General features: G+C 38.8%; 1 protein-coding gene across 2 annotated transcripts in view; it reads right to left on the minus strand.

The window, feature by feature from the left end:
* Window positions 1-21,756, minus strand: part of LOC111323651 (low-density lipoprotein receptor-related protein 5-like) — a 22,430-nt gene extending 674 nt beyond the window's left edge. Inside the window, exons 1-23 of one of the 2 annotated variants that reach the window (XM_088758838.1) lie at window positions 21,183-21,574; window positions 20,586-20,698; window positions 19,261-19,660; window positions 18,423-18,835; window positions 18,083-18,208; window positions 16,824-17,217; window positions 15,875-16,284; window positions 15,542-15,664; window positions 14,895-15,294; window positions 13,571-13,977; window positions 12,804-12,923; window positions 11,456-11,861; window positions 10,421-10,821; window positions 9,962-10,093; window positions 9,225-9,630; window positions 6,155-6,555; window positions 5,372-5,488; window positions 3,866-5,014; window positions 3,317-3,357; window positions 2,870-2,952; window positions 2,395-2,612; window positions 1,570-1,714; window positions 1-304 (exon numbers count right to left, since the gene is read on the minus strand). The exon at window positions 1-304 is cut by the window's left edge and continues 674 nt beyond it. In XM_088758838.1, coding sequence (XP_088614964.1) covers window positions 1-304; window positions 1,570-1,714; window positions 2,395-2,612; window positions 2,870-2,952; window positions 3,317-3,357; window positions 3,866-5,014; window positions 5,372-5,488; window positions 6,155-6,555; window positions 9,225-9,630; window positions 9,962-10,093; window positions 10,421-10,821; window positions 11,456-11,861; window positions 12,804-12,923; window positions 13,571-13,977; window positions 14,895-15,294; window positions 15,542-15,664; window positions 15,875-16,284; window positions 16,824-17,217; window positions 18,083-18,208; window positions 18,423-18,835; window positions 19,261-19,660; window positions 20,586-20,658 — 6,669 coding nt within the window. In that variant the 5' untranslated portion in view covers window positions 20,659-20,698; window positions 21,183-21,574. Of the gene's footprint in view, window positions 305-1,569; window positions 1,715-2,394; window positions 2,648-2,869; window positions 2,953-3,316; window positions 3,358-3,865; window positions 5,015-5,371; window positions 5,489-6,154; window positions 6,556-9,224; window positions 9,631-9,961; window positions 10,094-10,420; window positions 10,822-11,455; window positions 11,862-12,803; window positions 12,924-13,570; window positions 13,978-14,894; window positions 15,295-15,541; window positions 15,665-15,874; window positions 16,285-16,823; window positions 17,218-18,082; window positions 18,209-18,422; window positions 18,836-19,260; window positions 19,661-20,585; window positions 20,699-21,182 lie in introns of those variants that run through there. The other variant, XM_088758839.1, reaches the window with a different exon arrangement.
* Between the last annotated feature and the right edge of the window lie 1,883 nt (window positions 21,757-23,639).

Raw genomic sequence — 23,639 nt, forward strand, 5'->3', positions numbered from 1 at the left:
ACGATTTTGAGAATCTTCGGTGATTGCAGGATCTTCAGCGAATGGCAAACCATAGGTTGGATTACTCAGGAACGTTTTCTCGGGCGCTTCCTGTGTTGCATTGTTGTTTTCAAAGGATGCAACCCCGTTGACCTGCTCTTGTCTGGATGTCACCGATCCACCTCTGTGGGGGATGGATTCATACATCGGAAATTCCGCAATATATCCTGGATTTTCAAATGTTGCGATAGAATTGGCTCTGGAATGAACCAAGTCACTGTGTAAATAGATGTTGTCTGTCCTTTTCCCTGCATCATTTCTTTTCCTGAAAGACAAATCAGACGAAATATGAAAACCACGAAAACAACGACCCCTTCCTCATAAATGGCCTCTGTCTTGTTTATTCACTCCGTTTTCAAGTAGAGAAGAAAATGAAATTTTTCATGCAGTCGCAAGTTATTGAGATGTCTCCAAGCTCAAAGGGCTCTTCGCGATATTTTGGCTCATTTTTGTCGCAGCCGGAGTAAGTGATTTATAAGAGAGTAAATGTATAAACTAGAAGTAATTATAGCTAATGGAGTGCGTTCGATTCATCGGTTGACTCTAGAGTCTAGCGTGGTTGTCCGTGTTTGCTATTTCGTTCAGAGGGGCTCAAGCTCCTTGTGAAGTCAGTTGAAGATAGGTGCTCAAAAATTGTTCTAGCCCATTGACACCTAGTATAACGCAAGCCTAAGCAAATGGCAAGAAACCAGAAAGGTCTGCAAAACCAAACTCAATGCGTAGTAAACTTTTATAAATCATTTTTTCCAAAAACAAGATCCAGTAAAAGAAAGAGCATTTTAAATTATTTTTAAAGAAAAAAAGCGTTACTTGAATTTAGGTTTTAACACAGTAATCAAGATAAAAGATGAAAATATGCTAATTTTTTACTCAAACATAATATTTACTGGGCCTTGGAATCTTCAAATTATCGCCAAGCCTCGCTTGAATTTCAAAGGCTCGGCTTTTACCTTCAGCCCCAATTTGTATCGCTTCAGAGAATCGTGGTGTCGTTGACTCAGAAGCTAATTTATGTCCATCATTTTTCAAGCTGACTATTCTATAGCATATTTAATTTTTTTTTAATTATGGGTTCTTGAATGTCTAACTTGATCGGAAAGGAAAGGAAAGTCCGACTTTAAAATCTTGAAAGTCGGCCGCGCAGGCTCCCATTTTTTTATTGTTAACACATACAACGTATGACATATGACGTCATTCAAAATGGCGCAGAAAAAGCATGCAGTCGACGAACAGATCTCAAAATAGATCACCCTCGAAACTCCACAGGACACCCAAGATTATGGATTGCGCACACCCTCGTCGAGTCGAACGTAAATACTGAAGAGTTTTCTGGAAGACTGAGACTCACCAGCACTAAAACAAATAGAATGAAGTAGAAAAAGATAGAAGAGTGACAAGAATGAAGAAAATTAACAGGATTGAAAATATCGAAGCCAAAACATGTGGGCCTACTTCATTGTGACTGGTCGATGGACTAATTGATTGATTGATTGGTTGATTAAATAGAATAAGTTCTTTTGAAAGCCTCACCGCTTGACTTGGTAGACGACGAATGCCAAAATTAACACCAACAAAACAACAGTGCCCCCCAGCCCAGCAACAATTGGCAAATTAAACGTCTCCTTATCTTGAGTAGACCTTTCACTATTTGTTGGGTTCTCTACTCGTCGTTTGCCTGGAAAAAAAGTTAAAATGTTTTAATTGTTTTACAGTTTCAAACTAGCCGTAATACACACAGGCCGTATTTCAGGACCCGGTGTCTGAGTTCATATACCACAAACAAGGTGATTAAAAAAAACATATCTCCTGCAATGTTTGACACAGATTTCGTGAAGTCCTATCATAGTCGTAGCCAAACTTAGTATACAGTGTACAAGGGAAGGAATCTTACCATTTTGAGCACTCAGTTGGGAGTCTGTATTTGATATACTTGTGATATCAGCTTTATGAACTCAAGGAAGAATATGCGAGATAAAAATCTATTCCTTTATAATCATCAAAACGTATAGGTCTATATCGAGAATTTTTGACCTATTGGAATTTTGGGTCACAGTAATAAGTTAACCGCTTGATTGATTAATCAGAAAAAAGAGGTAAATCAAAAATACGTGAAGTGGAATAAAGGTTAAAAATGTGGTTACCGATCCTGATGATTGTGAAAATGAAATTTTGAAACTCTGCAGCAACTGATGTAGAGGCCAGAGTATGGATACTTAAACCAGTGGTTACCCATAGACTGCCTTGTCGAAACCTGTCTTCCTTTAACCTAAAAGAGCGCTTGTTTTCACGATAATTAAAGAAACTGACTGATTGGCTTTCTCTAGTGTGGTGCATAAAGGTAAAAAATTTCATTACCGATTCTGATGATTGTGCCTCCCATGGCTTCCCCAAGACTTTCTTCATTTTTTTGCAGTATTTGTTCTAGTGTAGCACGAGGTAAAGGCTCAGGAACCTGGCCTTCCACAGATGGAAATAAAACAGCCACTTCTACTCTCAAACTGTTTTCTCCGCCAATGGAAAGTCCAAGTATTTTAGTATCGGAAACCAAGAACTTTTTATCCTTTTTTGACGTGCTACAAATGTATCGATCAACAATTTTAGGATAAGCCTAAAAAGTGATAGAGGGGTAGAGTAAGTTCGCTGCTTGGTCTAAATGGGGAGTTGTCTAGATTTTCAAGATTTTCTTCTAATGTAAAGTTTACGTAATGTTCGAATGTTTGTCAATCAGATAAACGGACTTATTTCATCAGCACTTTGATTTTTCTTATTTAAATGGAGATCACTCCTCAATGTAAGGAGTGTAAATATATAAATCGAATCCTACCCTTACCTTCCACATTCCTCATCTCCGCAAAAAAAATTCGTGCAAGCTTTTGCCACTGCCGCTTGGAAGTTATATGATATCCATTGTTTCTAAACAAATTAAATGACATGAAAAGAGGATTGTGGATTTCCTTCAGCACTCTTTTCGCAATTTAAACAAAACCTGGGGTTTATTCAGCTTCCGGCGCTATATACGGTGAGAATTGTTGTTTATAGAATGTGAGGGAGATGAAAGGAAATCCACCGAAACAAATGTAACAAATGTATCTTTTCCTTGATAAGATTAAAGTTGAATAAAATTGTATGACTTCTTTCGTCAATCAAAATTTCATTTACCGTAATTCTAGTATTTCCTACCGACCGAACTTTGAATGCCTTAAAAAATACAAAGCTAGTTACGCTAGGGGGAGGAGGGGAAAAAGGGTCAGCACGAAAAGAAACGCAGCATCCTTACCTCGTTTCGAAGATTTACCTCTACTTCTACGGTGCTGGAACCTAAAATAAGGCAGGAATCCTTAGAAGACCCTCCGACAATTACAGTGATTCTACTGGAAGGTATCAACCCTTTCACGAGATCTTGTGAAGTACTTCTAGCCAGTACTTGCATTCTCACGTTTTGTAATCGTTACTGATTTTATATGACTATTGACACAAAGGGGAGTATAATTGATATCATCTCCGTTAATATTTCTATAGAATAGGAATTCTTACAATCTAGCCTGTTATCTACACTTTCGTGTCTGGCTTGTTGTCAAACATATATGCCCCTGTGACATCAGGGTAGAGATGACCTAGTTAAACCAAATAAACTTTACAAACAGGAGCCCCTTTAGACGCCAATAACCATAACCGGTTAGTCCACTTGAAAAATTATAGAATGCTTAGGGTGCCACCGTGGTTCTATGCATTCCATCGCCGCCTTACATAAACCCCCCCTTCCCTAAAAACTGGACGCACAATTTCCTGAAAGAGTATAAGCTCAATTTAATTGATTCATGCTTACCAACGTAAACAAGACAAAGGTCCCAAACGTAATACTTCGGACACTCGCAGAAAAAACCAGGAATTACACAAGATCCTCCATTCTTACACTTGCTAGAGCGACAATCAGTTGGACTAGAAGGAGTTGATTGGTTTCTGGTGGATGACTGCTGTGTGGTAGTGTAGAAGGTTGAACCTTGAGGTTTGTCGGTTGTCTTCTGTCTGGTGGTCTGAAGGGTTGTGACTGGAAGCCTGTTGGTTGTCTGCTCTCTGGTGGTCCGAAGGGTTGTAGCTGGAGGCCTGTTGGATGTTTGCTGTCTGGTGGTCTTAAGGGTTGTAACTGGAGGCCTGTTGGATGTTTGCTGTCTGGTGGTCTGAAGGGTTGTAACTGGAGGCTTGTTAGTTGTCTGCCCTCTGGTGGTCTGAAGGATTGTAGCTGGAGGCCTGTTGGTTGTCTGTGGTTTCGTGGTCTGAGGGGTTGTACTAGAAGGCTTGTTGCTTGTCTGCTGTCTGGTGGTCTTCCTGGTGGTCAGAAGGGTTGTAGCTGGAATTTTGTTGCTTGTCTGTTGTCTGGTGGTATGAAAGGTTGTAGCCGGAGGTTTATTGCTTGTCTTTTGTCTGGTAGTCTGCCTGGTGGTTTGGGGGGTTGTAGCTGGAGGTTTATTTGTTGTCTGCTGTCTGGTGGTCTTCCTGGTGGTCTGAGGCGTTGTAGCTAAAGGTTTGTTCGTTGTCTGCTGTCTGGTTGTCTGCCTGGTGGTCTGAGGGGTTGTAGCTGGAGGCTTGTTGCTTGTCTGCTGTCTGGTGGTCTTCCTGGTGGTTTGGGGGGTTGTAGCTGGAGGTTTGTTCGTTTTCTGCTGTCTGGTTGTCTGCCTGGTGGTCTGAGGGGTTGTAGCTGGAGGCTTGTTGCTTGTCTGCTGTCTGGTGGTCTTCCTGGTGGTTTGGGGGGTTGTAGCTGGAGGTTTGTTCGTTGTCTGCTGTCTGGTTGTCTGCCTGGTGGTCTGAGGGGTTGTAGCTGGAGGCTTGTTGCTTGTCTGCTGTCTGGTGGTCTTCCTGGTGGTTTGGGGGGTTGTAGCTGGAGGTTTGTTCGTTTTCTGCTGTCTGGTTGTCTGCCTGGTGGTCTGTAAAGTTGTGGCCTGAGGCTTACTTGAAGAAGGTGGAGAATGGAGGTGGACTAATTTTGGAGAGGAGGGATTTTGATTAGACATAAATAAACAATAGCCTCCTTTTGAAGAGAAAGTTCTCATAAACATGATTTGTCAAGAGAAGCAAAAACGTTTAAGGAAAAATAGTTGCTCAAAGGAACAGATATTGCCCAAAGACAAATGTACGCCGGAGCATACCGGCATTAACAACCAGACCACTGTATTTTTGCTTACTCGTCGAGTAAAGAAAGCTGTCGTTTATCTCTCGTTGCTTTGTCTTATGTAGACCTAATTAGGAAAACTTCTGACAATGGTATGTCTGACTCCGCTGAATTCACGACATTCTAGGTCAAAACCAGAAGGCCATCGTCACGTAGAACACTTACCGGACGTAGAGCAATTTTCACCAGGTTGCAAGTAGTCTGGACAGGAGCACCTATATCCATCCGGCCTTAAAAGGCACAAGTGAGAACACCCACCATAGGACTTAGAGCAGGGGTGATCTGTTGAAACGAAACTTTGACATAATCAGGTGCTCTGTACCAAGGTAACCTGTTTACTTTTTTGATAAGATGTCGATTTGACCTCCTTCAAATTCATAAGAAAAAGTACGAGTCTACCTCCAGCCCCGAATATATACCTAAATATGATATGGCACAAATATAGTAATAAGGTAAGCGTCGATTATCATGAAAGGAAACTAATTATAAGTTGTTGGTTTATATTCCTTACTTAAAACAATCATGATAGCTTGTACAAACTAGGAAAACATAAGCATTTGTTTAGCGTTTTCCGCGATCTGTGCGATCACGGATTCAATTTCAAGATATAACGCAAGATAAGAACTAATTAAATAGAATCACAATTGCGAGGAATATATTTTTTCATGCTCTTAATGGTCATTTTGTTTCATACTCTACTACACCATCTCTTTCTGTCAGAGTTGAGAACTGCAATACATTATTTATGAGGTAAAATGTCTTCAGTCGAGTAGATTAGTAGGCAAGTAAGGAAATCATTAATGATTTTTTTCGCAGTATCCGAATGGGACTGGTCAAAAGCAGCCTAATGTAGAACGTACAGTGGATATCTCTTCAAAATGTCTTTGTAGGTTGCTCAGAAAAAGACCGAAAAATACATAAAGCTAAGATGCTGGGAGTTTTTTTCACCTGGGAGAGGTTTATTTCTATCATACGCATGTATATCCATCGGTTGACCAAGGCCACTGACAACAACTGTCATAGTTGAAAGTGTCTTTTTTTCCGCTCGATGAACAACATCTAACCGCCAATCTGTCCAATACAAGTGATCTTCGAGCAGCGTCAAACCAAACGGATGTGGTAGTTTGGAACTATCTTGCATTAAAGTTGTTATGGTCTGATGTTCCAAATCATAGTATTCAAGGATGTCAAAGTATGCGTCTACCCAGTAGAGCCTATTATTTGCTTCATCTAAAGTGAGACCGTTTGGCCAGTATAATCCTCTTTCGACCAATATGCGTCGACTGTATCCGTCCATGTTAGCGACTTCAATCTTCGGCACGTTTCCCCAGTCACACCAATACACCAACCTTAAAAAGAGAGGAAATCAAGCTATGATTCTATTTGGCTAAAAGTGCACTGGTGGTGCAGGGAGCGGAAAAGATTGTAATGACATCTCTCTTAAAAATCTCTTGCGTCATATCCGTAAAGTTAGACACACTGTCGACTCTATTTTCTTGAAAAAAAAAAACAAAACAAACTGGCACTAATACATTCTTTTTGTAGGCTCTAGTTAGCTGATGCTTACCCAGTAAGAACTAAAAGCAACTGCATGTTTACGGTAGAAAGTAATTTCTGAAACCTAACACCACTAATAAACTTTAAGAAAAATTTCTGTTCGCAACAAAAGAGTAGAAATATTTTGGATATATCAACAAAGTTGAAATGGTAAATTGGCCACCCTAACGATTACAAAAGCTGACGTTTCGAGCGTTAGGGGAATTGTGGGTTGTGTGTGCTTTTAAAGGCAGAGAATGGAGCTACGTTATTGGTGGGAACATGGCAACGAGAAAAACACGAATAAATTAGTGGAATGAAAAGCGTTCGTTGATCCCTATGGGATTTAGACTGCCGGTTTGAAAGATGGGCTTTTGTTCAAGAGTTTTACGGCTTTCTGTGCTACCTAAGTGTAAGGAAAGACCGCAGATTGCCATATGTTGCTTAGAATGATTAGGTAAATTAAAATGTCTAGCGACTGGTTTCAATGTGTCCTTGTCATTCCTTTCCACGTTGCGAAGGTGTTCTCGGAATCGGTCACCTAGTCTTCTGCCTGTTTCGCTGATGTATATCTTTTTGCAATAAGTGCAAGTTATGCAATACATTAAATTGGCGGAGGTGCACGTGAAGTGATCGGTGATCTTAATGAATCGTTTGGGTCCCGATATTTTATCAGTGTTGTGAATGAAAGGACACGTTTTGCATCGTGCACGAGCGCATTTAAAAGTGCCTGGTTGGTCATTAGTGTGCAAAGAACTTCTGACAAAAAAATTGCCTATGTTTATGTCGCGTTTGAATGAAATGAGCGGAGGCTGCGAAAAGATAGTGCTTGTCTCTGGATCGTTTTAAAGTAATTTAAAGTTTTCAAGAATGCTGGATTTAACTGAGTGGTTGTGAGGGTGAAACGTGAGAGTGAATGGAATGCGGTCGGAATCTTCCTTTCGTGACGTTTGTAGTGCTGAATGTCGATCAATAAGTTGGGCGCGGTGATAACCCAATTGAACGACAGAATCAGGGTAACCACGTTTATCGAAAAACTGGCACATTGACTCTGATTTGTGGTGGAAATCAGAGTCATCACTACATAAACGACGAAGTCTTGTAATTAGAAACTGATGAAAAGGAATGGAATTCTTAACTAGGGATGGATGCGAAGACGAATATAACAAGTAATTATGCGAGTCTGTAGGTTTGTATACACACTAGTGCATAAAGTGTTGCCTTCAATTGAAACTTTGATGTCTAAAAAGGATAAAGAATTGTCAGAAATTTCCCAGGTATATTTCAGAGCGGGTGAAAAGAATTGACTGCGGTTATGAATTGAGTCAGCTCCTCTCTGGTAGAAGAGGTAGCGCCGATACAGTCGTCGATGTAGCGACCGTAGAGTTCAGGTTTGGAGCCGTTGTATTAGCTGAAAAATTGGTGTTCGACAAAACCTACAAAAAGATTGGCATGGCTAGGTCCCATTTTGGTGCCCATGGCTACACCACTGGTTTGTTTGAAGAAGTTGTCCCCGAATGAAAAACAATTGAGTGTGAGCACGTAGTAGTGTTTCAGATTTAGGTTTCTTAACAGCACGTTGATCAAAAAAATGTTTAAGGGCCAGAAGGCCTTCGCCATTAGGAATGTAAAGAGACGTAATATCCAGAGACAGTGTAAAAAGAGTAGAAAGACTCGTTTGTTTCCCCTTTTTTTCGCAGGACACGACAGGTTTTTTTTTTTAATTTTTATTTTATTTTATTTTTTTGACGAAATTGAATGATCCTACAAGTATGCATGGGAATATAGAACTAAAGCAATAAGCTTCTTTTAAATATGTAAATCGTTTTATAACAATAGAGGGTACAGTAGATAAAGTGATTCCTCAGAAAAAAAAAACTGTCGAACGATTTCTTTAACAATGTCCTCTGATTTTCCCTACCAATCTTTAAGAACTAAAATAAAAAAGTTCACCGTGCCTGCTAAAGAAATACGATACACCAATCGTACCCCATTTATAATTGTATTGGCACTAATCATGGGCGTTATTTCATCGGCGAACATTTTTCAGTGGCTGGGAGAAAGAGCTTTTAAACTAAAACTCGAAAAAATACTTGACTAATAAAAAGTATTGAGCGCATGGAACAAGTTTATCTACAATTTATGAAAAAATCACACGATCTTGAACATGATCGACTCAAAACGTTCCAAGAGTCGTTGCTTTCAAAGTTATAATTTGCTGCCTATTTTTAATTAATCTTACTTCAAGGGGACAACTTGGTCAAGAAGATGATCTAATAAAACGTGTAGGTCACGTGCTGGTTCGTGAGCAAAAGACCCTGATACCTATCTACCTCGTCCATTGATTGAAAATAACAATACCATGTTTTAAGAATGCGCAAACTTACTCGCCAAATTATGTGATGTTATGCGCAATACAGGATGCGCAATGCAATGATAAGGAATTACCTTGGGGAGACAATGACCAAGGAAAAGAACTTACCTTTCAGTAAGATAAAGAATTATATCCCTAGGTTGGTCTAGATCCTTGTCTATCAACACTTTTCTCATGGTCCCATCCATTCTACTGACTTCGATCCTTTTAGTGACAGTGTCACTCCAATAGATGTTTCCTCCCACTGGATCGACAGCGAGTCCATCAGAATGAGACACATTAACAGAAACTACAATTTCTGGTGATGTGCCATTTATGAATGCCCTCCTGATACTGTTTAGGCTGACGTCTGTCCAGTAGACCCTGTTGTCTGTAAGGTCCATTCCAAGTGCAACTGGTCGATACATATAGGCTCCTATTGGCAGAGCTTTGGCCAAAAAATTGGAATCATCCAAATCGACGATGTATATTTCTGCGTGCGAGGCATCAGCAAACAGCAAGAATTTCTGAAATACTGAACGAATAATTTGATGCAGTTAGCTTAGAAAGCTGGATACAGACAAAATCATCATTTAGATTCATTACAGTTACTGACAAGAAATGAAAATGAAACGCAAGAGTTAATTATCGTTACAACTCTTACGACATTACAAGAGTTGAAGTCAACTATGATACTTTCATGAAATGTGTTTGAACCAGAAGAATGAAAATATTTCACCCAAGAGCCGGCGTCAGGAAAAGGATTGATCAAGATCTTCTTCACCTTATAATCTGTTTATTTACAGCCGAAGAGTTTAAGGGGATACTAATATGACTAGCATGTTAGTATGTCACATGCGTCTTACTGTATGTTTGTGGGATACATGTTTTATCATCTTTCGACAGTTCGAGATTATCGGGGCATGCGCATTTGTATCCCTTCGGTCTCACAAGGCAGAGATGAGAACATCCACCAAAGGAAAAGGAACAGGGATGGTCTGAAATGGAAGCAAAGAAAAATAACTGTTAATGTCAAATTTATCAATAATAACTGTGAAAATCAGACACGTTTTCGCAAAAGCTTGTAAAGGAAATATTTCCGTGCACCATTTTGGAACGAAATTCAAATTATAATCTCCCAAAGCAACTGATCTGAGGCGGATGAAGAAAAAAAAACAGCTTGAAGTCGTTTCATCACAAGCTTGGTAGATAGTTTAGTTACTGGAGGTTGTTTCATGTAATTAATACAAAATTGAAACGAGTAGATGTGTAAGAGGGAGAAAATGAGAAATGGTTAAGACTGATTGTGATAGCCTATCGAATACCTGGAAAAGTCCGATTCCTGTCGTAAGCATGTATATCATATGGTCTTGATAAACCGCTAACGAGAACTGTTGCATTTGATGGAGAGTCTTTTTGTGACTTGTAAACAACACCCAAACTTGAATCGGTCCAGTATAAGTTATCTTCGAGCAATGTCAAACCAAACGGGTTCCGTAGTACATATCTGTCTCGAAACAGAGATTTAATCGTGTGACGCTCTAGGTCGTAGTATTCCAAAATATGGAACCATGCGTCGACCCAGTAAAGCCTGTTATTTTCTCCATCCAAAGTTAGCCCATTTGGCCAATAAAGCCCTCTTCTAACCAGTGCGCTTCTGTTGTTTCCATCCATGCTAGCGACCTCAATTTTGTGGCTGGCGCCCCAGTCGGACCAGTACATTAAACTGTATTTAAGTAAAAAAGGGGGAATCGATTAAATACAAGTTGTGAAACCAACCAGAATAAGTTCGCGACGCAGTCGACAGCAAGCTTTAACTGATGTAAAGTTATTTCAAACTGATTTATAAAGCCAAAAAAATGCTCTCATCTCCCTCGATATTAAAAGAAACTATGGTCAGCAGATGACAAAAAAGTCAGTGTCACTGACTCTTGATATTTAGATTATGACTTTTCTAGACATTTCAACATTAACTATTCTCAGAACGGATGAAGACCGATATTTTGGCCGAGACGTCTCCGTCTCCACAGTGATATTACGAGTCAAACAAAGACAAACGATAATATTTACAAGCTCCTCGTAAAATGTGAAAATTGAGCTTTCATGCAGGAGTATGAAAAAATGGAGACATTTCACTTTCCAGCTGCACTCTAGCTAGAAAGGTGCTTGTGGGTAAGTGTTGTTGAAGCCCTATTTAAGTCAAAATTTCCTAGTTCACGCTGAAAAAATTATTATCCACAAGCATTTCAAAAAAGCTGCTCCTGAGCAGTGTTCGCGATATCTAATTCATTAATTTTTTATTCATTATTTATTACCCCCAACACTCTTACATGTAACTGCAAACTTACTAAGGATCTTACCCTTCGTTGAGATCCACGATTATATCTCTTGGATTATCTAGGTCTCGGGAAATCAATGTTTTTCGTATTGATCCATCCATTCTGCAAACTTCAATTTTATTAAGAGTATGATCAGTCCAGTAAATGTTTTTTCCCATTGGATCAACCGCCAACCCATAGGGATAATAAACACCTCTGGAAACAACAACTTCAGGTGACGATCCATTGATGAACATCCTAGATATTGTATTCGACCATATATCCGTCCAATATATTCTATCTTCTGTGATGTCGAAGTCAAGTGCTACAGGCCGATAATTCTGATGAGCTTTTGGTAGAGATTTGGAGCTCATGTTCGATTCGTCTAGAGATAATGTATATATTTGCCTCTGACCGCTATCAGCGAAAAGTAATATCTTCTGAGGAACTAAAAGAAACGGAAAAGAAAAATGATTTTTTTTTAAAAAATCTAGGCAAACAGCCAAGTAAATCATGTTGTTCAAGATGGACCTAATATTAACAGCTTTACTAAAAGCGCCGAAAATCTTCAAACTTTTTCTTCTTTAAATAATAACCACACAAGGAACACTACTTAAAATACTTACCTTAACATACATACATACATTGAGTTACAATACCTACACTGCTGCAAACTATACAGAAATAATAGTGCATGAAGTATTGTGTGCCACTTCTGTTAAAATTTGTGCTGTGAATCAGTCACGATGGATATTTGTTTTTTAATTTCTAAATACATTTAATCTGTTGCGCATATTCTCTAATAGATAGAGAGATGTTCTCAAAGTTACAGCAATAAATATAATCAACATTCATAGATATCAAAAACTCATGAGGCTGATATCAAATAGATTGAAACGAAAAGAGAAGTTTTCGTTGTCGACCATTCCCAAAAAAGATGAGTCACTGTTTCCTTGTCCGTTTTGCACAAATAACGATAGGTAGTCTCTGAGATTTCTATTTTAGATAAAAAGGAATCCGTTGCTATTCGTCGGTGGAGTAATGTGAGCTGGAAGCTCTTTATCTTAGTACTGAGCGCACACAACCACGTGATCGATTTCAGGTCGATGTCAAAATGCAAATGCTTGCACCTACTGTAGTATCCAACTTCACTCAAAATACGCAAAATACATTCCAATTCAAACTTACGCACAAGTCTTAAATACAGTCTAAATTAGCATATTTAATTGCAACTATTTAGAGTACATGACATTCAAGTATGTGCACAACACCTTCGACCGACACTTAGCTACACCTACATTAATTTTTAAGACTTTGGGATGCTTTTAATAAAAAGGGTAAAAAATCTGAATTCTTGTATCCTTAAAGAGTTTGTACTGCTTTTACTTACCGTCATGTTCACAAGTCTTCTTATCTTCTCCGAGGGTAAAGTGGATTGGGCATGCGCATTCACTTCCATTAGGAGACAGCACACAAATGTGACTGCAATCCCCAAGGCAAGAAGAGTTCCCTTGGGTTTAATGGAAAAATTCGTTTAATTCGCTAAATTCAGACACAAATTTCAATAGGTAGTTAACAAGATCGTGAAGCTATTTTGAAGGACCATAATGTGACTCAAAGAGGTTTTAATGCAAGCCATTGGATCGTTCGTTACTAAATATTTCGATGAAGAGCGAAACTTTGGGTTCTCAGGGAATGATTCGCCCAATGTAGTTGGGCCATTACGATTTCATCATATGAAATGAATCAGGCGAAAGCGTTTAGTTTGGTTAGTTTACGTAGCCATGAAGGAATTTCAGTTCCAGATGAAAAAAGGATTAAATAAAATAGATCAAAAGACATGTAAAATGGAGAATCTCGAGCCCGATTAGTGAATTTACAAGAGGCGGGTGATCTATGTTACCCATCATAATTTCCTCGCAACGGAGAGAAATATAATCATTGAATTGTTTAGAAAGGTAGCCACAAGACTCCGTAGAATGGAATTTAAAAGAGGCTGGAAAAGAAGGGCTGAGATTGAGTGAGAATTGGGTAGAAAAGACCAGTGAATGGAAGGAAACCACTTACGACCGGTTCGCAAGGGTTCACGTTTGAAAGATTTGGCTAGATTAATTCACATGTCTAAAGTGCATTTTTGCTTCTTGAGTTTCTTTTTACCTTTTGTGAAGGGCTCACTGAGGTCATATCCACGAATGCCCCTAAGCGATCCAGTGCTGCTGACGAACCTGGTGATACCACTACCTGTATCCTTATCGGCTCGATAAACACCCCTAGACCAGCTCGAGGAGGTCCAGTACAAGTAATCTCCGAGAAGAGTCAAACCAAAGGAATAATATAGGTTGTAATAATAGCTTAATAGCAGCACTCTCTTATTTTGATTCATATCCAGATACTCTAATTTTGCGTACCCAGCATCGATCCAATACAAGCGGTTTCTCTTCCTGTCAAGTGTGAGTCCATTTGGCCGATACAAACTTGAGCTAACGACAACAACGCGATTTCTACCTGTCATATCAGCCCTTTCGATTTTTGGGCTGTTACCCCGATCTGTCCAGTACATCACTCTGTAAAAGAGAAACGCAAATACTTTAACATCAATGCTTTTATATTTACAAATAAAGGTATTCCCTCATCATATTTAATCTGCAGTCACAAAATTTCGTCAGTTATGCTAATATCATGATCTTCTCGAAAGAAGATCACTTTCGAAAATACACTACGTTTGGCTATGTGAAGTAAGACCGTATGTAAAAGCTCCCTTTCGAGCTCCATAATGTCACGCGGACTAGTTCATTGTACGATACTGATACTGGGATGACTAACTGAAACAAATTTAGAAATAAAAAAGATTCCAAATTTTATCAGTTTGCAGCGTGTAACGTGAGGAAAGTCCAAGACCCTTTACTGAAATGTCAAACGTTGTTCATCCCTATGCCTTCTTAACTTGCTCATTAATACGCCTGTTGACAATGTACATGCAAAAATTACGTGCTTCTGATTGGCTGAAAACAACGACTTTCATGCAAAAGGAAAGCTTGTAACACGAGTGCAACTTACAAATAGCGCACGCGCAGTCAAAATTTCGTCTTGACTTTCTGTGTTGCTTTTTTCATGTAAAACAGTAATAAGTAGACAGGTAAAAATGAACGATATAAAATCCCGACGTTTCGGCGACTTCATGACGCCATTATCAAGGGTACAAATGAAAATAAAATTAACAAATGCGAGTTCAAGAGTTACAACTAATTTGCATAGGGGAGGTAGCGACACAAATACTTTAGCACGGATAGAATCCGTTTGCACGTTCAAACTCGTTGTTAATTGTTTGATGTAAAGCATCTCGTTGACAAGACAATCGAATTTGTTTATGCACTTCTTGAGAACTTTGAAATAGCTAAGAAGGTAATAAGTATGAATTAATTCGTGCTCATTAACACCACACTCGAAATAACGTTATTACCTTTACTAACCACATACTAACCCCTTATAAACATCAAGAATTATGTCTCTGGGTTGATTTAAGTTATGTGTAACAAGAGCCATCCGTCGAGAACCATCCAGTTTGGAAACTTCCACCATACCAGCTCCAGATCCATAATCCGTCCAGTAAAGATTTCTTCCAACACTGTCCACTGCTAGGCCGTATCTGCTGTATGAGTTCGTATCAATAATGATCTCTTGAGAAGAACCATTAAGAAATGAGCGGGAGATCTTAGAACTATCCGTCCAATACACTCTGTCTTCTACTACATCATAGTCTAGTGCGATAGGACGACGGATGTTGGACAACGGCAATCGATAAAGTGATCCAGTGGCGTTCGGAGTAACCTTCATTATCTTGTTATATGAATAATCCGCATACAAAAGAATTCCTCTTGGAGCTGTAGAGAGACAATTCTACCAATTAAAACGCCTGTCTATCACAATTAACAGCCAGTCTAAGAATCACAAATGAAAGCAGAAGGAATCACCGCCTTTTCTAAAACAAAGTCCTAAAATTCCGAGAAAAAACTATTTCTGTCTATGTCGTACAAAGGATTGAAGTGGTATATTGTTTGTTTCGTCTTACATTTAATTTACTTTTAAAAATATTTGAACAATTTAGATTATATGCTAATAATCTGTCACCTTCGCAACCTTTTCCGTCATCGTGAAGATTAAACCCCTCAGAACACAAACATTTTGGCCCACTGGGTGTAAGCAAGCAAAAGTGACTGCATCCATCACTTTGGTTGGCGCACTGATCCGTTACTGCAAAATAAAATGGTTAAAAATGGATCCTCGTTTTGTCCTCTATTTTTTATACGTTGCTAAGAAGTAAACTAGGAACTAGAAACAGAAAAAAATGAACTGTAAGAAATAACTCAACGAAAAACTCAAGTTGAAAGCAAAGACGTTAAAGCTAAAGCAAGCTTTACACAATGATCTCTTCCATAAAGATGACAGTCGAGTTTGAAATACCTGGAGTAATATTCATGTTCCTGTCGTACGCATGAATTAACGCTGGTCGAGAAGACGTCGATAGGACTTTTGAAGCGTTTCCTCCCGTGTCTCGGTCCGCTCGATATATCCCATTAAGACGTTGGTCAGTCCAAAAGAAATAACTCCCGTATAATGTCAGCCCCAGTGGAGATTTAAGAAATGGTTCCCCATATGCAGGGATAATGGTTCTTCTTGTTTTGGATGGAAACTCATACACTTCCAGTTTTCCATAAACAGAATCGATCCAATATAGCCAATTCCTTAGAAAATCCAGAGTCAGACCGTTCGGATAAAGAAGCCCTGAACGAACAATCACTCTTCTGTTTGTGCCATCCATATCTGCTCGCTCTATCCTTTCGTCCCATCCCCAGTCTGTCCAGTACATGTATCTTTTTTGTGATAAAGAGCAAGAAAAACAAACAAGAAGTAAAAACAGCAAAATTACAAACAAAAATATTGAAAAGGAAGAACTAAATCAAAATCCTACATCGATTTCATCTCTAGATGACACTAAATAACTACCGAAGGCAAAGAGGTGCGTAAAATAAAAAAAAACTTACTCCACGAAAATGACCAATCACAACTGACGAAAGCTAGTTGTCTTGAACTACAAGCAACTCTTCACTTAACTCTAATGACAACAGGGGCGTAGCCAGGAGTTTTTAAAAAAGAGGTCACAATGTGACGATTTCTGTCCCTTGCTAACAGAGAGCAGTTATTTACATGATTAGCCTCGCTCTGACAACAAATCTAGGATCTTCTGTTACTCTCAGTTTAAACCCCCTTACTGCACATCACACCTAACTGATGAATTTACTGATTTTTGAAGCAAGCTGACATTAGAAAGGTGTAAAAACTTTAAACATACTGATCATGATAGAATAATCTGTAAAACAATCAAATATAGAATGAGATACGTTTTGTATACCCTCGAGTGACGTCCAAGATCATATCTCTTGGATCTTGCAAATTATCTTTAATGAGTACTCGTCTGTAAAGTCCATCTTTGGATGCTATTCCAATTACTTCTTCTGTGCTGTCTGTCCAGTAAATGTTCTGACCAAACGGATCTACAGCAAGTCCATACGGGTGTTGAAGTCCACCTGTGACCACGGTCTCCTGAAAAGATCCATTGAGATACGCCCGGGAGATTGTACCCAGCGATACGTCTGTCCAGTAAACTTTCCCTTCCACAAAATCAAAATCAAGCGCCATGGGTTGTGACGCTTGTATTTTTAGAGGAATTCGGCGCGACGATGTAACGTTGAAAGCCAGTTGTCTAAGGTGTGATCCCTCAGCAAAGAGAAGAAATGTTTTAATGTCTGAAATCGAGAGAGAAAAAGGATTTTAAAGGGGTATGTCGTTTTTCAATTTTCAGATAATGGGGAAAAAGAGGCGGAATTCAAGTATTCCGGATGTAGATACCTAAGTAAAGATATTTAGATTTATGGGGATGTTGCGATATAAATAATTACATTTTTGGCTGAGTTCTGCTTTTTCTTTATGCAATACTTAACCCTTAAACCATTTCTGCGTGGCTTCCACGTTACCACAAACAGCCGGGCAGTCTTTTTCAAAATGGCGCATGTCGGTAATATCGATTAACTTAATTTTTTTTTATTTACCGTATTTATTTAAAAAGCACTAATATTGACAATCTATAATAGAACTGGCTTATTTCGGAAGCATTTCCATGCACATTTTGTATATGCAAAGAGGTGGGGCAAGGAAGGAGGGGCAATAATGAAAGACGAGGAAGAGGGGTAAGAAGTGGAGGAGAAGGGGGAGGAAGAAGAACAGGAAGAGGAGGAGAGGAAGGGGAGGAGGAGGAGGAAGAGGAGGAGTGGGGGAGGTCGAGGAACAGGAAGAGGGGAAGAGGAGGGGAAGAAGGTGGTGGTGAACTTTAGGTCACAAAAAAATAGAAGAATAAAAACGTGAGAGGTTCGCTACTTGATTACCCACAAAGATCGGCAATTTTTATTTCGCCAAGGTGAGCAGAGTGGTCGCAGCTAGAAGTGCTGTGTAACTGCAATGATCGATCAGACCCTCTCTAAGCAAAACGTATTTTCCTTTTTATTATTTGATATATCTTTCGCGAAGTTTTTAATTGGAAATTTTTAGCAACTAGTAAACGTATAGGCAGTAACCATCACTAGATATCAAATAACAGAAAAAGAAAATTCTTACCTGTAAGGCAGCGTTTTCCATCAGTTGACAAAGGAAAGCCATCAGGACAGGCGCACAAAGATCCGTTGGGTGTCAAAAGGCATAGGTGACTACAGCCTCCGTTGCCCATCTTACAAAGTTGATTTCCTACCCGTAATAAAACACTCGATGTGAATTTCAAATTTCACAAACATGCAATTGCTATTCTAATTGCATAACATACATCAAGTACACAGTGCGACAAGCGAGAGTTTCATCGACTAAAAAATTAAAAAATATGGTCAAGCCAAAAGTTGAATACTCGTATTGAAACAGGACGATGTTCATGGGAAACTGAAAGGTTAAGCACAACCTACATCACCTGCTGAGGCTGGTTGTCTTGACTGGTCAAGAAGACTGAGACCATAAACACGGTCGGAAATCACAGAACTGAAGTTCCCCAGGTAATCGCCTGTTGTCCAGTTAAGCATCTCAATGGTACTTTCTCTCCAGTCGCTCCAGTAAAACGTGTCGCCATAGAGAATGAAATCATTAGGATACATGGGCACTTGGGATGCCACTATTCGTCGATTTTTCCCCTGCAGGTCAGCCGAATCAACTGCACTAGTAAAGGCATCAACCCAAACGATGCGATCATTGGTATAGTCTACGCAAATAGCATAAGGCCAGAACTGAGATGATTTTGTGAGATCGACCAGGACAGTTCGCTCAAAGCCAGCCAAGGTCGCTCGTTCAATCTTGGAAGTTAGCCCCGTGTCTGTCCAAAACATCCATCTGAAATAGTTGTATATCGGAGGGAAATAAATAGTTGTGTATCGGGGGGAAATAAACAGGGTTTTTCTTCGGTCGTATGTTGTATTTGCTGGTGCTTCGCCTTTCCAGCACAATTCAAATTAAGGAACGCCTCATCGCATGTTAAATATAAGGGGTTAAAGATAATAGCTTCTAGACTTGCACTATAAAATAAAAATTGCCAATCGTCGATAGCCGCTCTTAACTTGACTAGGACTGTTCTAAGTTTAAATAATTCAGAGATAACGATCCATAACTCTCAGGAGGGCTTGTTCATTTCATTTTCAAGTTCCTCCTCAAATAACCGTGAAACTGCATAAAGATGCTTTCCCACATGAAAAGCCGGCTTTTTAAGAGCAAATTATGTCGGCTTAAATGAAAACGATCATTTTACACTCTTTACCCACCCTTTCTTTGGGTGCACCGCTATTCCAACCGGATTGCTCAAGGAATCGGCGAAAAGCACTTTTCTTTTAGAGCCGTCTAACGAAGCAACTTCAATCCTGTCGTAATACGGATCTGTCCAGTACAGCAAGTGACTTTCCCATTCCACAGCAAGGTCGCCGACATATCCATGATCCTCTGTAATAATGTCCTTGGTGACACCGCTGGACATGTTCATACGTTTGATAACACGTTGGTTGATGTCACTCCAGTAAAATGTTCGTTCTCTTACATCGACGGCAATATCGACTGGGAACGTGAGATTGGACGCCAGGTTGACCACTCTGGAGGAAGCTAACTCAATGGCATCAATTCTGTTCCTGGCAGTGTATATGAGACACGGCTCAGAACAGCTTTCCAAACCTGCAAGTCAAAAAAGCTGAAATCAATCTTAATGTAAGACACAAGGACTATAGAACACAGAAGTGTCTGTGAAAATATTTGTAGTACATTTGGGACAAAAAAATCTATGTGAGCATGACATACAGTGCTCTCGTTAAGGCCACTTCGTTTTCGCTTCCATTTGAATCACCATGTTTTCACTTTCATTAAGATCAGTTCGTTTTCGATGAAGTAACGATTGGTTTGTAGAAGCTTTTGGAAAGATACAACTCATTCAATGCTAGAGTCTTGAAATCATGAGTAAGTGAAATTGGGATTTGAAAAGAAGGCAGCTGCAAGCTTTGATAAAATGGCAAGGAATTCTTTAAAAAAGGTGGGAAGACACTACTTCTCTATCCATGCAACTCCACTTTTTTGGTGTATACCCTTGGAAAGAGTGTCAAAATCCTAATCATTTCAAGTTTTTACACATACAAGGTTTCCATAGCTACAGTAAACGCTCTTGTAAACACCCACAATTAAACTTTCTCTCCTTGTAACTAAATAGCGAGTTCAGCGAAGCCCTTTTACGACTGAATCATTACCAAGAAAACAAGATTTATCTTTCTGCAAAGTTCCAAAAAAATTAACTCATGAGCTATGTTAAACTATCAGAGTATAAAGGCTGCGCTTGACCAAATGTTTTTCTTTCTAAAGTTTGCAGAAATAATCTTGATACTTTGAATGTCAGTAGAAAAGGAGGAGAAGACAAACGAAAAGGTGTAGAGGAGACAATCAAGAAAGAATCAATATGTTGAAAACAAAAAGAAAAGCCAAGTGAGCCACCTTAAATTAGCATTTCCGGAAAGCAACAGAGAAAATGTTGTTTCTGGACCAATACCAGTATCTAGGCAGCTACGCAGCTACCCCTCCCCCCCCCCCATGCCTTAAGTCTGTTCAAGCTCACCTTGACTGATAGACAGCAAAGCAAAAATTATGACTGTAAGTAAACCACGTTCAGTCATCATGCCAGAATACATTCCTTGAGGCCCAATTCACTCAAGTCACAGGAAATTGGCTCTAAAATATATGAATAAAAAATTTTAGATGACGATTTTGAAATATCAAGGAAACAGAGCTACACATAAACAATTATGTGTTATTACCAACCAGTGATGTCAAGATTACTGTACTGGCGTGCCTGTACAAACATGCACATCGGCCATGTTTTTGTATTAAAAAAGTCTTTTCCGACTACACGCTCAGACAAGCCCTATCCCACACCCCCAAAATATGCAAATGAACCAGAGGCAAATGCCCTATCTCTAACACCGGATTATGTTTACGACGAAATGCCGTGTACCGGTTCACGTGTAACAGCTGCAATCAACAATACATTGGTAGCACGACACGCTTCATCCACGACCGCGTAAAAAGAACATCTCAACGATGAAAACTCGTTCATTAAAAAACATATCTATTCCTACCAGAACAAAGACCATATAGACATTCTGTGGTTATGAAACTCACGCAGTACCGTTCTTCATTTCTTCCAGTCTATTACCTCTAGATCCGCTTTACTTCAAGTTAGTTGCCATCTTAATGCATGACGTCTCAAAGAACACATCGCCACCTCAAATAAGTAATTTATTTAATTACCAACATAATATTCATTCACACAACACAAGATCATCGACAAGAGGCAACTTTTTTCTTGGATACTCTAGATTAGACAAGCAAAACATGTCTTTTTTAAGAAACGGTGTTAGAATCTGAAATAACCTATCTGATGAAATTCGTCAAATGCCGAAAGCGAAATTTAAACACAACATTTACAATATGCTCCTTCAGAAACTCTCGGAGGCAAATGATTATATTGATCTACTGGACTTGAATACGCCGTAAAAATTGAACTAATCTGCGTTATCCTTCCAGCTTCTAATGTAATCTGTTTAATTCTCCTGTCAATCTTTGTCTTTCCCATATGTTATATTGGTCAATATTTAATTAGCATGTGTGATCGAATGGAGACGAGTAAGATTGGGGAGTGGTTTCGCGCGCGTTTTGTCGGGATTCTGATAATTTCCCGAGCCTTTAGGCGAGGGAGATTGTCGGAGTTTTAGCGGAGCGCGGGTGGAATTGTTTCCTGGTTTCACGAGAAAACTATTTGATTACCTTTTAATGTCGTGGGTGACAAATTGCTGAGTAATTTGTTAACTATGATATTATTATTATCATTCTGTTCTCCCTTTTTATTCTTTTGTATCTCAGTAAACTCTGTTTTCTCGATTTCATTATCTGAAATTAGTATTGTAATTATTCCACTTAATATTTAGCTCTGTAAATTAATATTGTAACTATTACTTTGTTTTCTTGGTTTCATTATTTGAAATTACTATCGTAATTATTCTTATTTAATTCTTAGTTCTGAAATTAGTATTGTGACTATTCTTACTGAATTCTTAGTTCTGTAAGCCTATTATAATGTATTGTATGATAATAATTAAATCCACTTAGTATTATAATTGTAATTCCACTAAGTATAAGTTGTATGTTAATATGTAATTTAATGCGTCAATCCACTGCTCGCCTCGAATGGCTGTAGCTAATTGCGAGCAGTGGTACATCATATTTTGTATTTTGTCAATTTTTCTTAATAATAAACTCCTAAATCCTAATGATGCCGTTGATCAGCGAAAGCTTGGATTTGAAATTTTACTTTTTAGAGAGCAGTTTAAGGCCTCATTGGAACAGATTGTATGTTTTTAATTGTGCTGCTGAAGGACATCATGAACAGATTATCAATTCGATAAGTTCCAACATTAGACGGTAAAAGAGTTATTGGTCTACTAGCCTGTTGTCTACTCTCAGTCTTTACCCTGTTTCTTCAGTACTCGAGTTCGGAAAGATAATGATATGCTCTCCATTGATTACCCGCGATGATCCCTTAAGAAAAAAAAATCTTTCAAAAAATCCTCGTGACCCTTGCGAATAGTTGGTAGCTTTCGCTAAACTTCTGCTACTTTTTTTTTTAGCAGTGGAATCACACCGCACGTCTAGAACTTAGCCAAAATAAATAATCCGCAGTTCTGCAAAGCATCCTGACCTTTCGCTTGCTCAATATAGCGCATATTTATTTTGTTGTGATACGTGTCCGTTGTAAAAGATTATACAAAGGAAATTTCGAAATTTGATGTACAGATTAACGTAATCGTTCGAACTGTCCTTGAGTGCTCGAGACTGTTCGGTTAATTTATGACATACTTATCTTACGACATATCGACAAGTGGCAATTCGTGATGGAATTCAAGTGCAAAATATTATGATTTCAATTATCATTGTTCACTTTTCGAGAGAAAATTACCCAAGGTGAGCGGTAAATAAAGAAAACAAAAATGCCAGATTTGGCTGATGTAATATCCCCATTTGAAAACATACTGAATTCTGAGAATTATAGAGATCAAAGAAGTGTGCATTTTTAGTCGTAATCTTTGAAAACACACTGTACCTGGACTGCAATTCATTATTTACGAAAACAGGTACGGCAATTTAAATCCATTTCATAATAAAGTTAAAAAACTTATTAGCTGACGATATGTGAACAATTTTCTGATCGACGATCAAAAAATTCCAAGTCAATAACTTCATTCCAAGGTCATAGATACACTTAAGTAGCAAACACGATCAAATTTTGTCTCGGCACGTCATTTAGGGGATGAAAATTATACTGAAAGTGTTAACCACAAGGTGACACCCAAAGGGTGTCTGCCCTAACTCATCATTATGCAAGCAGAGTCGGAAAGAGGAGTATGCCAATAAATCCAAATTCAGATAAGAACAGAAAATAGAAGTGATTTTGGAATAACTGAATAGCGCAACACCGACGGAAATGTACACGTAACATTAATACTTTCAAATATATGAGGTCAAAAAGAAAAATGCATGATTGCATGCCTGTGCGTATTCCCAAGAATTCTCATTCTGCAGATCTTCAAATAGTAAAGTATTCGACTCGCGTGTT

The sequence above is a fragment of the Stylophora pistillata genome, chromosome 4 (assembly GCF_964205215.1).
Source record: "Stylophora pistillata chromosome 4, jaStyPist1.2, whole genome shotgun sequence".
Classification (NCBI taxonomy): domain Eukaryota; kingdom Metazoa; phylum Cnidaria; class Anthozoa; order Scleractinia; family Pocilloporidae; genus Stylophora; species Stylophora pistillata.